General features: G+C 33.5%; 2 protein-coding genes across 2 annotated transcripts; one reads left to right on the top strand and one right to left on the bottom strand.

Annotated features, from left to right (window-relative positions):
* The first annotated feature begins 1,295 nt into the window (after positions 1-1,295).
* On the top strand, positions 1,296-7,580 carry LOC110699231 (coronatine-insensitive protein 1-like). Its single transcript, XM_021876722.1, has 3 exons — positions 1,296-2,275; positions 5,714-6,182; positions 6,449-7,580. Exons 1-3 carry the CDS (start codon positions 1,722-1,724, stop codon positions 7,256-7,258), a joined length of 1,833 nt encoding a protein of 610 aa, XP_021732414.1. The 5' UTR covers positions 1,296-1,721; the 3' UTR covers positions 7,259-7,580.
* A 4,100-nt stretch (positions 7,581-11,680) lies between these two features.
* On the bottom strand, positions 11,681-13,925 carry LOC110699230 (transcription factor DIVARICATA-like). Its single transcript, XM_021876721.1, has 2 exons — positions 12,813-13,925; positions 11,681-12,393 (listed from the first exon to the last, which is right to left on the bottom strand). Exons 1-2 carry the CDS (start codon positions 13,238-13,240, stop codon positions 11,973-11,975), a joined length of 849 nt encoding a protein of 282 aa, XP_021732413.1. The 5' UTR covers positions 13,241-13,925; the 3' UTR covers positions 11,681-11,972.
* Between the last annotated feature and the right edge of the window lie 4,010 nt (positions 13,926-17,935).

The raw sequence follows: 17,935 nt of genomic DNA, 5'->3' as shown, positions 1-17,935 counted from the left end.
AAACTTTAATACAGTTGCTATTTATTTATTTTAAGATATTTAACACTACTTTATTGTTACTCAGTAACTGATTTATCTATTACCAACCTCACTTTAGCTAATTTTTTTTTCGGAGTATATAAAATCAATAGCAATTGTTTTACCGTGTTTTTACTTATATTAGTTTTACTTGTTCTATAGTTTTCAATGCACAAAAGTGTATCAAAAATTATAAACCATATATTTTGTATAGGTTTTTTTTTTTCCCCTGATACGGAGAGAGTATTAGAAGAAATTTGTGGAGTTTCTAAATATGAAAAAAAATTAAAAAATAAAAACACATAGTGAGTATTATGTTCTATACTTTTATGACACATTATTAACATCCAATCAATCTAACACCCACTTGTAGCAATTCCTCCCTACTCGTAGCTACTTGCGCCATGAGCCCATGATGCAGCTGATAAATGGTACTCTAATATATTCATATATAATTACATATATATGCCTGACATATAATATTCCCACAAAAAAAATATAATTTTCCAAATGGCACTGAATTTAGGAAAATTCAAGGTTAAAAAAAGTTCCACTAGCAGTAATGATCTATATTCGTTGACTTTTATATTTATTAGTTTTGCAAATTATGAACCACAGTTGCTTGATCAATCGTCACTGCCTACTTCACAGATTGTAACCCCCTAATTTAAAATTTTGAACAAAGTTTGAGTAGTAAGAACATTTTCCCCTTGATTAAAGATATGTTTTGTTTACTTTAATACAGAATTTTATCACATATTATAAATTACAACACATTTGTTATAATCTTTTGGTAAAATTAAGACAAATCAGACCACACCATTATCTTTTCCATACAACTAAGTATAAGTATAAGTACAACCAAATGAGCAAATTGGTTTGCTCTTTTTTTTTTTGAAATAAAATTGGTTTGCTCTTATATATGTACATCAGGACATCTAATATTATTTAAATATAATATTGTTTGAACTTATTTGAATAATAAAAACTTGTGTCTAAAATTTCTTGAAAAAAAGTATTTATTTATTTATTCTAAACTTATTGTTTCTGACACATTTTATTTTACTGAATTAGTTAAAATAAGATGAAACAAATAGATTCTAAGATGTGAAAAACATCAAATCAGACTAGAACAAATCTAGAAAAGAAAAAAAATGCATATGGGATCATATTATTCTAGAGAATATAAATTCTTTTAATAAAAAAATAAAAAAGTTAAACCAAGAAATATAATATCATATGATTAGATTATCTAGTCTAGTGATATTTAAGACACAAGTGGTACATTTATTAAAAATTGGACCACCCTAAACCCCTCGTTAAACTATATACGGAGTAACGGAGCCACGTCTTTAGTTAAGTTAAGACAAAAATAATTCCTCTTTTTATTTTCTCCATTTTCCGCCCCAACTTCCCATTGTTTTGCGAGAAAAACCTGAAACTTAAATTCATTTTTCATCATCTTTATTACATTCGCTTATAATTTTTATTTTTTTATCTGTGTTAGTGTGTTTCTACTACCACTAGCTAAAGTCACTTTCATCATCCAAATCTATGGCTTTTCCTCAATTCTCTCTCCTCTCAAATCTTCTTCTACTTCTCTTATCTTAATTTAATTTCTGTATATTCAATTTCAATTCAACTTCATATACTTTTCGATTTCACATAATTTTCCAGATCTTCAAAAAATTTCTGCTACAAAAATGGCGGATATTAATAATACCAATACCAATAATAATCATAATTATAATCATCTTGTTGTTCAAGATGCTAATCATAATAATAATAATGATAATAATAATAATCGAAGAAGTATGTCAGATGAAATCCTTGAATGTATCCTACCATATATTGAAGATCCTCGTGATCGATCTTCAGTATCAGCAGTGTGTAGAAGATGGTACGAGCTAGATCGATTAACGAGAAAACACGTAACAATTGCTCTGTGCTACACAACAACGCCGCAACGACTCCATGATCGATTTCCAAACATCGAATCGTTGAAGCTCAAAGGAAAACCACGAGCTTCAATGTACAATTTAATTCCAGATGATTGGGGAGGTTATGTTGGTCCATGGGTTCAGATTCTGGCTAGCTTTCCTCGTCTTAATAAGCTTCATTTTAGGCGAATGATTGTTAAAGATGCAGATCTTCGGCATATTGCGAATGTTAAAGGTCGTAATTTAATTTCCTTGAAGTTGGATAAGTGTTCTGGGTTTTCTACTGATGGTTTATTGCATATTTCTCAGTCTTGCAGGTATTTTTTTTTAAAAAAAGTTTATTTGCTTTAAGTTTTGATTTAATTTGTTTCGTTTCATTTCATTTCGTGTTTGGAAAATGATATATGCAGTCTTAAGTGCTAAGTCGATATGTTAAGTGGTTAGGGTTGCGTATATCATAACCCGCCTACTCGTATTGTTTTGTAGTATGAGTAGTATTAGTACAGTGTATTGTTATTTGTTAAGTGGATTGAATCTGAAATACTCGATCGTAGTTCACAAGCGTATATAAAGTTTAATTTTATTTTTTAGAGATATTGAAAATTGAAATGGTTCATTATTTAGTTTTGTGGAGGTAATAATTTTAAGTACCTTATTTTCAGGAACAGATGGTTGGCTGTTTATTTATTGTACAGAGTAGTGTAATAATGAAGTTTTTTGGGTTTTAATGTTCCATTGCCCTATATGTCGAGTTTGTTATAGGGGTTATGAATTGAATTTACATATCATCATCATGTTAAGAGTTGGGCGATTTGGCTAACTTGTTCTTCCCTAAACACCACCTGAAATTATGTTATTACTCTACCGGGATATTGATTAAGATAATTTCGGGTGGTGTCTATGTAATACAAGTTTATGTAATGTTTTGCTGTAATGAAGTACGAATTTTATGTTGGCTTATATTGTGATTGATTATATTTGTAGACTAAAGATCATTTTTTTCAGGATTGTAAATGGTTTAATGGTCTTAATATTGTTTGGTATTCTTGTGTTTTGACATACCGTAGGCATAACATGAATGTTTTAACATGGATGTTAATTATATATTGATTGCTTTGGCAAGTTTGGCTCTCATGGTTGAATGTTCAAGGGATTTGTTTTGTTGCTCTCTGTGGCTGTTTCCTTTTTCTGTTGTGCAAAGGGTATCTTATTACATATTTACATTGTATTCGTAGTATTCAGTGTAATAAAAAAAAAAAAAAAAAAGGCATGCCTAGGCACTGAAGTGCAATACAATAGGGATCAAGCATTTTTATTGGCCTAAACAAGTAGATTCATTCTAGCAAGAAGTTATGAAATTTGAAGAAGAAGATAGCAGGGGATGTTTGGTTGTGCGGAGAGAAGTGCTCCGAGAATATCATGTTGGTGATGATGTGCATCAACAATATTGTGTAGGTGATGAGATGTACATCACAAGTTAAAACGTCTAACAAGAAGTTATGAAATTTGAAGAAGAAGATAGCAGGGTCTTCTAAAGTCTAGTGTCGAGGTTGGTTGTGAAAGTCGGGGTCAAGGTACCTTGAGTGTCAAGAATGAAAGCGTGTCAGGTTCAAGTCGAAGTCCGTCGTAATATGGTCGTTGAAGTTAAGCAGTTGCATGTGGCTTTGAAGCAAGGGGGTGTGTTGGTGTTGTGCTTCAAAGATACGTTAGTTGCTATATATATCTTATTGTTAGGGATATTAGTTTCTTAGTTAAAATATGTAGTGAGTAGATTAGTCAAAGCTTGATACTATTGTTTAGGAAATCAGTTAGTAGTCAGTAAGTTAGATGTGTTGAACGAAACTATTGGTGGTCAAATATCATTGGGTTAGTGGAGTAATGTTACTCCTCTTTAACCAAAAAAAAGAAAAAAAAAAAAGAAAAAAAAGTGGAGTAATGTTACTATGTTAGTGGGTTTATGTTCCTAAATTATAGGACCAATTAGTTAGGTTTTTCTTTCTATTTAAATGCATTAGGTAAGCTGATTTCATTGTGGTGAAAATATTGAGTCATAAGTTTGAGTTTCTCTTCTATAGCTTCCGTGCATTATTCTTTTCATCCCTCTTCAAAATATCTAACAGAGCGCAGGGGAGGCACAAAAAGGCACACAACTGTCTTTTTACACCAATTTTTAAAAATATTTATTAAGTTCACCTCACTCTGATCAGGTGCAACAAAGCGCTGAAGGATCCTTACACCTTGTGCCTTGAGCTTCTTTTGTACATAGGAGCATGTAAAGTTATTGTGTCCTATATTATATGCTATCAAAGGCTAAGCAGAGGTGAGAGGAGACACCTTTGTGAATTAGTGAAATTATGCTCGACAATAATTAAATGTCTGATGGAAACTATAACTGTGGATGTTGAGTAGTGTGAGTATTCACGTAGTTACATGTGAAAAGTTCTCAATTATTAGTGGTCAACTGTATGTAATTGGTTGGGAAAATCGTATACAGAATTTAACCTTGATGCCATAGTCCACCTTGTGAGTGGGAAATATTCATGTTAAAGGAATGTTATGTGCTGGCTAGTCTGGAGTACTTTACTGTTCAACCTTTATTCGATGGTTATGCCTAAGGTTTTGTGATTTCTATTCCCTTTCTTTCCTCCTAAAAAAGCATTTTAAGGACTGATGTATACCCTTCCCGTCTCCATGCCCACTGGAGTCCCAGAAACTATAGATCTGAGCAGCATAATGATGATATCATCAGTCCATTAGAGGAATGATAGGTTTGATCCTTGATAAGGCCAGTATATGAAGAGCTTAAACCAGAGAACAATGGGAATTGACTTTGTCTAGACTCTAGAGTGCAGACTGTAATTGCGTCTTTTGATGGCTGTAGATAAAAATTAGTAACTGATAGATTGTGCTACCAGAAGCAGAAAAATCATTCATTTACTGGTGGCTGGTGTCGACACATCCTCCAATTTGCAATGTTACACGCCCCAAGCAAAAGAGGGATTAGAGGATGGCAAGGCATGAACATTTGCATCTATTTGCCCACCAAATTAGTCCATACTTGACTTAAATTTTCAATTCTAGAGTTTGATGAAAATAATTTAGATTTGCCAATTTGAGGTAAGAATGTAAGATCCTTGATAACAGCAAGCAACATATTTGGGTTTTTATTCATGGTTGTCAGGCGAGTTGAACTCAGTGGATGATGCACCAGCTGGTTATTTTTTGTCATGCAGTTTCTTTTATTTCTTGCTCTCCTTTCTCTCACGGCTGGGCTGGCTGGATTTTTTATGATTGTCGTGTCCTCATATTCATGTCCAGATTTAGGATGGAGTTCCGTGTCCCTAATTTTTTTAATTAATATCTGTATTAGATAATTGGATTTGTATCTGATACTCGAGTCCAATCACTCTATTTTCCCCCTTTTTTCTGGATTTCATGGTAAGAAGGATTTGCTAGTAGACAGTAGAGCTGTAAGTGCTCTGCCCAGGATATATTTGATTGACTGTTTTCTGATCCTGTTATGGTTTTGCTTCCGCTTCCTGGTATTTCTATTATATTGATGTTCTTATATAGAAGTGCTTACACTCTTGCACAATCATTCACGATATTTTCCTTCTTCTCAAGGATGTGGTTTTAAATACATGTTGAATGCTCATCTTTTTTTACTAGACAGGAAGCTAACTATGTATATATGTCTACTTGGTTGTGTCTAGTATGTCTGCTTGGAAATTTACTTTACTTTTCTTCCTATGTAGGAACCTGAGAACACTGTTTCTGGAAGACAGTGGTGTCGATGAAATTAATGGTGAATGGTTTCACCAGCTGGCACAACACAACACAGTTCTTGAAACTTTGAACTTCTATATGACTTTTTTGGAGCAAATCAGGGTTCAAGATCTAGAACTTCTTGCCAGTAGATGTCCTTTAGTCTCTGTGAAAATTGGAGATACTGATCTTGTCCATCTTGGAAGCTTTTTCCGTACAGCGACAAGATTGCAAGAATTTTCTGGTGGATCATATAATGAAGATTTAGACCAGTATGCTAACATTGTATTTCCGGCTAAATTGACCTCATTGGGTCCCATGTACTTGGTGGAAAGCCATTTGACTGTATATTATCCAATTACGCACTTGTTGCGGAGGTTGGATCTTGTTTATGCATCACTTAATAGTGAGGGGCACTGTGACCTGATACGTAGATGTCAAAATTTAGAAGTTCTGGAGGTATAATCTACATTTTTCTCTCATAAAGCATGCTGTTTTTGTTATTGTTTTCCTTTGATGCTTTACATTTTTAGTTTCTCTTCTTTGAATTGATTTTATCTCTCAATAGTGTTGCCCTCATTTTTCGTAATAGTTATATATCTTGTCTTCATATTTGTTGTGACCATGTTTTAATAACCAGATTTTTGCATCTGAACTTGCAACCTTGAGATTCTTTGCTCGCTCTAGTTCTTCTCATGTGCTCATTGTTTATCTCTTGTAAACAGACGACAAATGTTATTGGTGATCAGGGTCTGGAGGTTGTATCTTTGACGTGCAAGAGACTGAAGAGACTTCGTATAGAACGAGGGGCAGATGACCAAGGATTAGATGCTGAACTAGTTACACAGAAAGGATTAATTGCTGTAGCACAGGGATGCCCTGACCTGGAATACCTAGCAGTTTACGTGACCGACATAACAAATGAAGCCTTGGAATGTGTAGGTGCAAACTTGAAAAATCTGACTGATTTCCGACTTGTATTACTTGACAGGGAAGAAACAATTACTGATTTGCCACTCGATAAAGGAGTCCGGGCTCTTCTACAGGGTTGTAAAAACATGCAACGCTTTGCGTTGTACCTCCGACAGGGAGGTTTGACTGACACTGGTCTTGGTTACATTGGTCACTTCAGTCAAAATGTGAGGTGGATGCTTCTAGGTTATGTGGGGGAAACTGATGCAGGGCTACTCGAATTCTCTCTGGGCTGCCCTAGCCTTCAGAAACTTGAAATGAGGGCTTGTTGCTTTACAGAACATGCACTTGCTACTGCTGCAACAAGACTGACTTCTTTGAGGTACATGTGGGTCCAAGGATACCGAGCATCTCAAACAGGCATTGTCGATATTGTACAAATGGTTCGACCATATTGGAACATTGAGCTGATTCCTGGGGATCAATACAGTACCAACCCCGACAACGATGGTCAGCCTGTAAGGGTTGACCATCCATCTCACATTGTTGCTTATTACTCGCTTGCTGGACAGAGAACAGATCATCCAGCGACTGTTTACCCGCTACCTCTGCCAGATCCCTAGAGCCTGTATATAAGTTCCACTTCTGTCTGATAGTGATCTTCTGCGCTTACATGCACTCTGCTCCACATCTTGTTCATACAGTTTTGACATCTTTCTTTGGAAAACGGATTTGATTGTTGAGACCATTTTTTACATTTTGCAGACAATAAGGTTGTTTCTGAGCTGTTGTATTCTTGTTGTAGTCATTAGTATCTTGATCTCATTCTCATATACACGATGTATTCTGTATCCCATCTCATTGTTTGGCATGCTGCATTTTTGTAGCAAAAATGTTAAAATTTGCCTATTGAATGCAGAGGGTTGTGGTGTCCTTGAGAATAAATATTGTAGTATATGGTTGTATACTTGCCTACTTGATGCATTGTGAATCTGTACAAAGTTTTCTAATTGGCATGTATAGTATAGGTGCCTTAAACTTATTCACATCTTGTTTCTTTTGCAGGGACTGAGGACTCTATCTGCTACACGGCCTAGGCCTATAGGCTAGGCAGTTGAGCTTGTTTAGTCTTCTCTCCCACAATTTCTTTCCCTGACTCATGTGAATTGGACTTAAGCCTCCGCTTCTAAAACGAAGGGTGAGCCCCAAATGTCGAAATTATCTCATTCGTGTCTGTTGCTCTTTCTACTTTCCTCCGCTTCTTATGTTTGGGGTTGATAATTCCTATACCAGTAAGAGAAGCCATTAGATTTGAACCATGTTTTTAACCTTGAAGATGAATGTATGTAGAGTTACTGTTCTTCTTCTCGATTCTCTTCTTTTCTGGTTTTCACTGCACAAGACATGTAACAGTTAATCAAATAGCAGGGCATAGAAAAGTCTGTCATACCTGTACTGTTCTCCTTTATTAACCAAAGCTAACTCTAATTTGGTTTATCAATGGCATATCGATTAGTTCGTTTGTTATTAGTTGCATAACCTTGTTAGGTTGTGATATGTTTATATTTGGTTTTACCACAATAAATCTGTCTGATGTATTAGAAAGCGAGTTGCCTGATATCTCAAAATAATCACCCATAGGATGAATCAAAATTCTGAGTGGGCAGAAAATGATGAAATAATAACTTGCAGGATAGCATATGAATTTCCTACAGGAAACTGAGCATACTACTAAGTATCACTTGCATCTAAATAAAAAACAAAAAACAGGGTCATAAATCCACAGATGTTAATGACTGATGTTAGACACTGGATGACTGGAAACTAATTGAATACAGACACTATGAACAAGTTTCTGGTGCATTCGCAATGCGCATTCAGGGTTTAGTATATCAAACAGATCTTGATTCATTCAACCGTTTTCGACTTATCTATTTTGCAGACATTATATATGGACCAAGGGGTAACCCTGCTGAATCGAGGAACCCTTTGTTCAAACTTCTGAATTTGATGAGTTGATCTCAACTGTCTGAAAGCAAACCCAAAAGTTGAGGGAACAGAAGCATCCAGGGTGTACCCAGGTTAGCAATGTCAATTATTTCTCAACAACAATTTTGTATGTATTGTTCTTTGTTAGCTAGCTGCCTCACTTACATTATTGACCTTTTTTCTGAGATTATAATTCTATCAGTCAACCAACCACTTAATTGGTTGCTATGATATTGGGACCAATGAACTAACACTAATCCTGTCATTAGTGCTTGATTAGGACATAATTAGTCGGCTTCGACAACGTGCAAGGCAGGATGCACAGTCCCAACCTCAAATGGTTGACTTAATTAATATAGATAATTAACATTAACTAAACTTAATTCACTATGTTCATTTCAAATGACACAATGAATATATATATAGATTTTTTTAACTATAGTGATTTACAAATGTGAAAAGTACTACTAGATTAGCAAAATCTAAAGAAAAATTAGTGTTAATTTATTCTTGAATAATAAGAGCATCATAGATTTTCCATTAAGTGTGTTTTATGGTGTAGTCATAGTCTACTTTAAAAAGGTTCATTAATCTTAGAATAAAGCTTAAAGATGGGTGACATTATGCTTTTCTTCCCCCATAATATGTGCATTTGCAATTGCATGAAACTATTTAAAAGAACAAGGAGCCATAAATAATTATGTGGGAGTTTTGTCCTTTACCTTAAAAAAAAGTTGAAGAAAAAATAGAATACACTGTACTGGATCAGTTTGAAATTGGGGAACTTTATCTCTTAGTTTGTGTTTCAGAAAATCAAATCTTTTGTCTATACCTTTTTCCCCTTTTTTTTTCTCCTATTTTTTTGAGGGTTATAATCCCCATATTTATTTTGGCTGCATACATGAAAAGTGAAATGTATGAACATTAGGAAGTCATATTGCTGCAATGATATACACTCCCTATGATGGCAACTTCAATAACAGCAACCCCAAAATCCATGCAATATTATTGAAAGGTGCAACACATTAGGAAACACACCTATCACGTTACGTTTGATTGAGTGTCATTTTTAAGGAATTGGTTATACCTCACTCTTTAGATTTTTACGTCCAACCATAAGACTATATGGGCGATAATTTTTTGTTGAATCAAGTTACGGATATTAATAGTATAGTGTATAATTAATATGGAAAGGTTCAAAATTAAAAGTTAATTACTGAACCTAATTAGAAAGTGGTTTATACTTTATAGCATACACGTATTATTTTAGAACATCTTAAAATAACGAGGCGGTCTATTATTTAGGGATGGGAAGATCAAAGTTAATAAAACTTCAACCGGGAAGCTGCCAATAGTCAAATAAAGATCACATTCTGTTTGATCCCTCCATTAGCCTTATATTATTAGAATACAACAATTTTATCAAGTACTTGGAAAGTATATAATTTCCCATTACTTTAAACGTAGAATTATGCCTATACTTTTTTTATGATGATACTCATGCATAATTCTCTTCCAAGAATCATGACCTTTAAATTCAACAAATGAATCTACAATTTTTTAATTAATTTGATCATGCATGTAGTAACTTAAATAAGAATCTTGAAAAAAAAAATCGAATGTTTTTATCCTGTCGGGGGATCAACCCAATCATTTTGCTTTTACTCTGTAAAAAGAAATTTTAATTTTAGTGCCGAAAGTTGTTGTAAGATTCAATTCTTATCTTGATTTTGCACCTTGTAATTTCTTGAATACAACATTACTAGAAATTCAGAGCTCAAAGAGATAGAAGTATTCTTTACCCAAAGAAGGAATCAATAAGGTGCAAATCAAGATAATGGAATATTAAAACTGCTATTAAGCTTCCTAGACCATTTGAAAAGAATAGTCAAGATCTCATTCTATATAATGGAAGATAATTGAGATGCTTTGTTCCCACAACACAGTGTTAAATGTGTAGACTCGACTTATTTTCTAAATAAATATTTTATTAAACTCAAGAATTTAGAAAGGAATGATGCTCACATTAACCATTTTTTGTGTCATTAGAAGATGGGGTGTAACTTGTAAGATCAGATATTTTTTACTTTCGTTTCAAAATGGCTTCTATTCAGCAAGGAATATTCCAAAATGTCGTTCGTGGTTGATATATCTCATCGTAAATACAAGAAAATGACGCCAATTTTAGACTTTTTAAGGTAAAAATTCTTTCATACGGGTAAAAAAAACATACTTTGTATCATCTATACACGAGTGATAAAAAACCAAAATTCTATCGATAGGGTAGAATGGAGTATTTCATAATTGAAAGCCTTGTAGATGTAGTCTTTAATTTATTTTATTGAGTTACTTTTCACACAACTATTTGGTAAAAAGGTAAAATATATTTAGGATATTTTGTCATATGTCCTTAATAATGTAAGAAGTTATTTTATTAACTACCGAGGTGCTTTGTTTGTTAGTGGAATTCAGAGTCACCCCAATGACTAATTGATGCTGATGAAGAGGTTTGGTCACTTTGGCCATGTTTGATCCACTATAATCTAATGAATGGCTGATACGTCTTTTACATTTAGTAGAAGAGCAAAAAAGCAAGCAATCAGTTTTAAAGGAATTACCCTTGAAGGTGACCTCCCTTTAGTCAGCTAATTTGGCCACAACTTTTTTGGTGTGACATGGCTGATTATCCTACTTGTCTAGATTGTTCTCTTTTTTTTTTTTCTTTTTTTTTTTTTTCCTAACTTGTTATGCTTATCACTCCTAAATTAAAAATTAAAATAAAAAAAAAGGCACATATCGGGTTTGAACCTTGTTCATGTTACTACATTAAGTAGTGTTATTCATGCTTATTGCTCCATTTAGTAGGGGTGTAAATCAGTGTAATATGATGCAGGTTTTGGTGGAATCTTAGTCACTTTGCTTCTGATAATTGCATGCACTTTGTTCTACTAATTGTGGAAAAGTGCATTAAGAAATTTTGGAGAATGACAAGTTTATAGAACATTAGCTTAGCATGTAGGGAAATGGAGAAATTGGAGACTTGTATGCTCAATCAATTTTCTGAAGCTGAAGAAACTGACTTATTCATTCTCATAAGACGCGAAACCCATCTAAGGATTATAAACAGCACGCGAAAAAATTAACCTTCATATTGACCTAGACGACTAGATATCACGAGTACTCTCAAAAGGAAATCGTAATTCAAATATACATTATACCCTTCAAAAGATTGAGATGTTTTCACATTCTGTTGATGTCTACAGACTAAAATCTGATGAGCTTGAGACATGTGATGATGTACCACACAAGAACCATAAGAGATAGTTTACCAGTTGTATTACCCTTACTCTAATGTGATCCTACATAGGCTGAGGCTCCTTGGTAGGCACTACTGTACAGATTTTGCCGCCCATGAGGGGAGTCGAAAACCATGAATGCTTCACCATTCGTGTTGCTCCAATCGAGTAGCATCTTAGGCATGATGTTGAACGATTTTTGAAGCAATGGAAATGAGCCAGACGAGTGTTCTAAGAGTGATTTGGGCTTTTCATCAGTTTCTGAAACTGATGGCATAGCATTATCAGAAAGATTAGCAGTTGTGATATCGTGAATGCTAGGTCTTCGTTTATCCTTCCCACCCGAACTCTGCCTTAGGAAATACTTTTGAGCATGGCTAGCCACTTGGGTCGGGGTCTTTGATATAACAAAGTTCCGTGATATGTTTCTCCAGTCCCCTTTCCCATGCTTCTGAAGTCCAAGCAGAAACCGCCTGCATAACTCATTGTTAATAACTCAACCTTCTCACAATATAAATTACTAACATAAATCAATCACATATCATTATGTTTAATCATATCCAACATAATTAAGGACATACTGCAGATATCAGACTTTTACAACAGAACTTGCTAACCTAATGCCAACCCTATGGAACAATCTCATAGTCAGACTCACAATTTCTAAAAAACACATATCAGTACTCAGTATATAATTCGTGCATTCGCATACAAACCAGTGCAGATCAAGTAACACGGATATTTCAGGCAGTTTAACCTATTCAGTAATCACTACTAGACTCCAGTCAACAGCTTGTAATTGCAATATACAGTAAAATTTCACAATCGAATTTCATTGACAATCACAGAAATAATCAGTGAAAGAAAACATGATTTATTTAACTGATGTTACCTGTGTTCATCCTCAGTCCAAGGCACACCCTTTTTCCTTTCTTGTTCATGAGGCCTAGACATAGACATAGACATAGCCATAGAAGCCGCAGACCTCTTCCTAAAAGGATCAAATTTGCCATTATCAACCCACTCCAAAGTGAAGGGAGAAGCAAGATAGCCAGGAATCGGAACCAAGCCGGCTTCGATATCGGTTACATCTTCCAACAATTCTTTATACTGTTTCATCACATCCCAAACAGATTTTCCAGGGATCATATCAGCAATCCTTAAAAATCTATCAGGGGTATTCTCATCAAATATTGCAAGTGCTTTCTCAAATCTCTTGTTCTCTTCCTTTGTCCATATTGTACTCTTGGATTCCCCAGGAAATAGCCAATTATCATAACTTGAATTTGTAAACAAAGAAGCAGGATATATTGCTCCCATTTCTCTCCCTCCCAAAACCCCTTTTTTTTTTTTTTTTTTTTTTTTTGAAATTGTGATTTATGTTTATTTTGTTTCTCTCACTAAAAATTTAGAATTGAATTTTAATTCATGGGGTTTAAGAGAGATGAAATGGGTGAATTTAAAGGGGGGTTGAGGTGATGATCAAAATAGCAAGAACAGAGGAAATAAGAGAGGAAAATGAAGTTTCAGAATAGCCCAGAATTTTTTGTTCAAGGAGAATCAGAATAAACTTTGAGTTAAAATCAAATTTGAAGAATTCCTTATACTATAAAGACCTAAACTTTATAAATTTTACTTCAGAATATCAAAGGAAAATAAAATAAAAAATTAAAATTTTAAAAAAATTTGGAAAAAGCCACCGACTCTGTCCTCCACAGCACTAAAAATTAGAGCTAGTGCAGACCCTACCAAGTACTGCTACCTTACAACTTGCACTTCCTGCCCACTGGAGAAGAGGGGAGGAAGAAAAGGCAACAAAGAAGAACAATACTCCTAGATTCTGAATTATTATTATTTTTACTGGTATTTATTTTATACAAGGTAAATTATATTATGAAGGAAAGTTATAATTTTGTTTTCTTTTTAATGGGTTTTTTTTTGGAGGTTATGAGTTATTGGAAGTGTAGAAAGAAGCGGGAGAGAAAATGCTTTGACCTTTGCTTTTGGAGGTCGAATTTGAGAATGACAGGAAGGAAGAAGGTGTGACGAAGAACAGTAGGCTTTATTTTATTGAGTTGCATTTATAAAAAGCTTCAGGTTCAGCTGACTTACATATGTACGGATTTTTTATTTATTTAATTTTTCTCACGGGCTTATTCGGCCAAAGTAGTTGTTACGAGTGCATATTTAGTCTAGTATTAGGGTTTTGAATTGATACTTTTTCGACCTTTGATCCGGTTTGGTAAGGTATTGGATCGAATTATGAATTTAGATTAACTTTAGCTGTTGTAGACTTGTAGATGGGTATGCTATGGGTGAGGAATTTGTTGTTCAAGGTACTATTCTAAGGCTAATTTTAATAAGTTTTACAACATTTAATGAAAAGCTAATTTTGGTAAAGAAAAAATAATACTTCACAATAATTTAAAAATGCTGCACAATACAACAATACTATGTCAAACTTTTTTTTTTTTTTGACAGTAACTTAGGGTTTGGAATTAAATCAAATAATATGCAATATTAATAATACGACACGCGTTTACAAAAAACCTATGTAATAATCAAACAATTTCTATTTTCCAATCAATACGAACTACTATTTATGAAGAATTTTAATTAGAATTCTAATCATAAATAATTATAACAAATATTTTAGGAAAGGTATTACGAAGTATTTTTTTCTATTATCGTATAATAATGAGTGTATGCTATGGAGTACCTCTAATTAGGGACAGATGGAGTAAAATAGAGAAAATAGGTGTGTTTAAATTGTGAGAGCAAAAGACCAAATGGTGATTGGGTAGTATAAAAGGAAGCTGACATGGTACCAAGAAAAAAGAAAAGGGTGTCGACTGTATGGTGGCTCATTAACTCATCATCATTGGAGGCTTTACTTCCAGTAGGTCTTTACCAAAAGACAAAGTCCTCCACTCTTATAAAATCCAAGATAAAAACTATTATTATGAATTTAAATACTCAATTAGTACTATGATCAATACATATCTTATATTTCTACAAACTACATTCTTTATATATTTTAAGCTTTGATTAATTACCTAGATGGTAAATGCTTCTAAAAAAAATGTATGGAGTTCATTCATCTCAAATTCTTTAAGGTAAAAATGCATGGATATTGCTAATTCCATCATATCTTATGTTACTTTAGGCGTTCGTTAGTATTAAATTAAGTATGGTTATACAATTTGCTATCTAATTAATTAAGGAAAAATTGGTAAAAATCCCAACTTTCATGTATTCGCTTTCTTTGGTCCCTAACCTGTTATAATAGGTTAAGGTGATACGTGTCACCATATGATTGATTGAAAAAAAAAAAAAAAAACTTACAAAAATTGAAAAAAAAAAAAAAAAAAAAACTGCCCAGCTACCACCCACAAACCACCTTCCCCACAACAACTGCGGCGGCCAAAACCCCCTTCCCCACCCACGCGCCGGCCAGAACCCCCTTCCCCGCGCCGGTAGCTCCCTTTCCCCCAAAACCACCAATCCCGCAGCCCAAAACCCCCGAAATCCCACCCACAACCACCCAAAATCCCAAAATCACCTCCCCCACCGTATAAAAACCCCCAGCCGCCCCTCCCCCACAATCGGAACCCTAGCGCTAGGGTTCCAATGGTGGGAGAGGGGCGGCTGGGGGTTTTTATACGGTGGTGAAGGTAGTTTAGGGATTTCAGACGGGTTTAGGGCCGCTGCGAGATTGGTTGTTTGAGGGAAAGGGGCGCCGGTTAGGGCGATGCCGGCTGGGTGAGGAGGTCTGGCGCAGCAGGCTAAGGCCGGGGACTTGGGCTAGGCCGGTGGTAGACCCGACTCCGGTGGTTGCGTGGTTGTCGTGGGTTGGGGGCTTGGGGTTGGGTTTTTTGTTTTTATTTATTTTTTTAATTTTTAAAATATATTTTTAACTATTAACGCGATGACATGTGTCAATTAACCTTAAAAAAAACAAATTTACCTGTTTAACAGGTTACCGTTCACATGGGACTATTTTGAGCGAATGACCCCAAGGTTGGGATTATTTAAAGCGTGAAAGTTGGGATTATTTTTACCAATTTTTCCATTAATTAATTCAATAAAGTCAAAATTTGCTAATGTCACTTATTAATTCGTAAATTTCCGTTTGCAGTATGTGGGGATAACTATCGAGTGTTATCTTAATATTTAGAGACGGTTGTAACAACAAATAAGAGGTGTGATTTGTGAAGTGTTGGTACTCCGTATTTAAAAAGTAGTTAGTTTTGTGACACTTGTTCATCTTGCCAGCCATTCTCAATCCCAGATTTGAGAATTCAACTGTATGTGAACTGTTCCTTGCAATTCATCCGAGTAATTAAAATTTTAATTAAGTATGATTACTTTTTTTACGGATTTAAAAATGAACAAAACTTTTATACTTAATTCTTAAATTAGATTGGTCCCTCTAATAATGATTCCTAACCTAGTACTACAACACTTTATGCACATGCATGCAGCTAGTAGAAGAGAACTCAAAATACAAACAAGAATATTGTAAACTGTTGTTGTATTAGTTTTTTTTTTTTTTTTTTTTTTTTTTTTTTTTTTTTTTTTTTTATTAAAAATTATAATACGGTGTATTTTTTTTAAGTAATTGATGTGTTTCTGATTCCTGATTTCTCTAAAGTAGTACGGAAATGGAACTTTTTTGGTATATTCTTTGCTACAGCTACTTTCAAATACGAAATACGCAGTAACTAATTAGTTATTCCCTCTAATCCAAATTACTTGTAACATTTGTTTTTCCATGATTAACATCTATAAAATTTAATTTGATCATATTCATAATTCATTCACAAATAAATGAGAGAAACTATTATCATATGTATTCTTGTTATTTATTTTTAATATTTATTATTTTATATGGAGTAATATAGTTTACTAAAAAAAAAAACAATGATAAAAATGTGTCCTTAAATGAAAATTCTACTGTAGTCATTTGTACCACAATTTTTAAAATCGGACGGTTGAGATTTAATGATTTTTGAATTATTTTTAAATGCTAAAATTAATTAAAATTCATTTTCCTTATTTTAGAAATTTATTTTAAAACTAGCCGTCTCCTCTCTATTTTTTCTCTTTAGGGTTCTTCAAAAAAAGTGTTTTATAGGCCGATAATAGTCAAATTTCTCTGAAAATTTGGCTATTTTCGACCCCTTCCCTTTAGTTTCTTTATGTTATTGTTATTAAGTTCAATAAATCTACACTCTTTGAAGGTAGTAAGTACCCCTATAGTGGGTTTGAGTGTAGAAAGTTCCCCTATGGTGGGCTTTGTTCTAGTTTTGTTTTTGTTTTTTGAGTTTAGAATGGTACAAGTTGTTTCATGAATAAAGATTTGTGCGAGTTAAAAAAAAAAAGTTAATCCTTTGATTACAATCAGATGAATCAGACGGAGATTTTCTTCACGATTATAACAAATCGATAGATGTCTTCGTCGAAAAAAGCTGTAAATCACAGCGATATAAAAGAGGGTATGAAGAATATACGATTTGCAACAACGATCGTAGCTATGCTGAAAGGAAATTTGTAGATGTCGTATGACTTTTTATTTATGAATCAATCATTATTCAAAAAAAATTATTTTAAAATTTATTTATTTTTTTAAAAAAAGGAATTTATTTTAAAATTTTGAAAATTAATTATTCTAATTTTCAATTTTTTCCAAATTAATTATGAAATTCAATTTTAATCATTAATAAAATAAAAAATGAGAAAAATAAATTAAATTTTTTATCAGGAAATAATTAGATTGATTTTTTTTATTAATATTAATATTTAAAAATAATTCAAAAATCATTAATTCTTAACCGTTTATTTTAAAAAATTATGATTGTCATTTTTCTAACGACAACGACCATAGAATCATCTGTCATTAAATAACAATGGACAAAAGAATTAATCAAGAAAATTACTATAGGTTAGACTTTGATTATTATCAAGAACGTCAATATTATTTATTTTTAGCTTTATATACGTAGCGCCATAATT

This window comes from Chenopodium quinoa, unplaced genomic scaffold (genome assembly GCF_001683475.1).
Source record: "Chenopodium quinoa cultivar QQ74 unplaced genomic scaffold, ASM168347v1, whole genome shotgun sequence".
Classification (NCBI taxonomy): domain Eukaryota; kingdom Viridiplantae; phylum Streptophyta; class Magnoliopsida; order Caryophyllales; family Amaranthaceae; genus Chenopodium; species Chenopodium quinoa.
The sequence above is the reverse complement of the archived record's forward strand: the minus strand, read 5'-3'. Positions and strand labels throughout refer to the sequence as shown.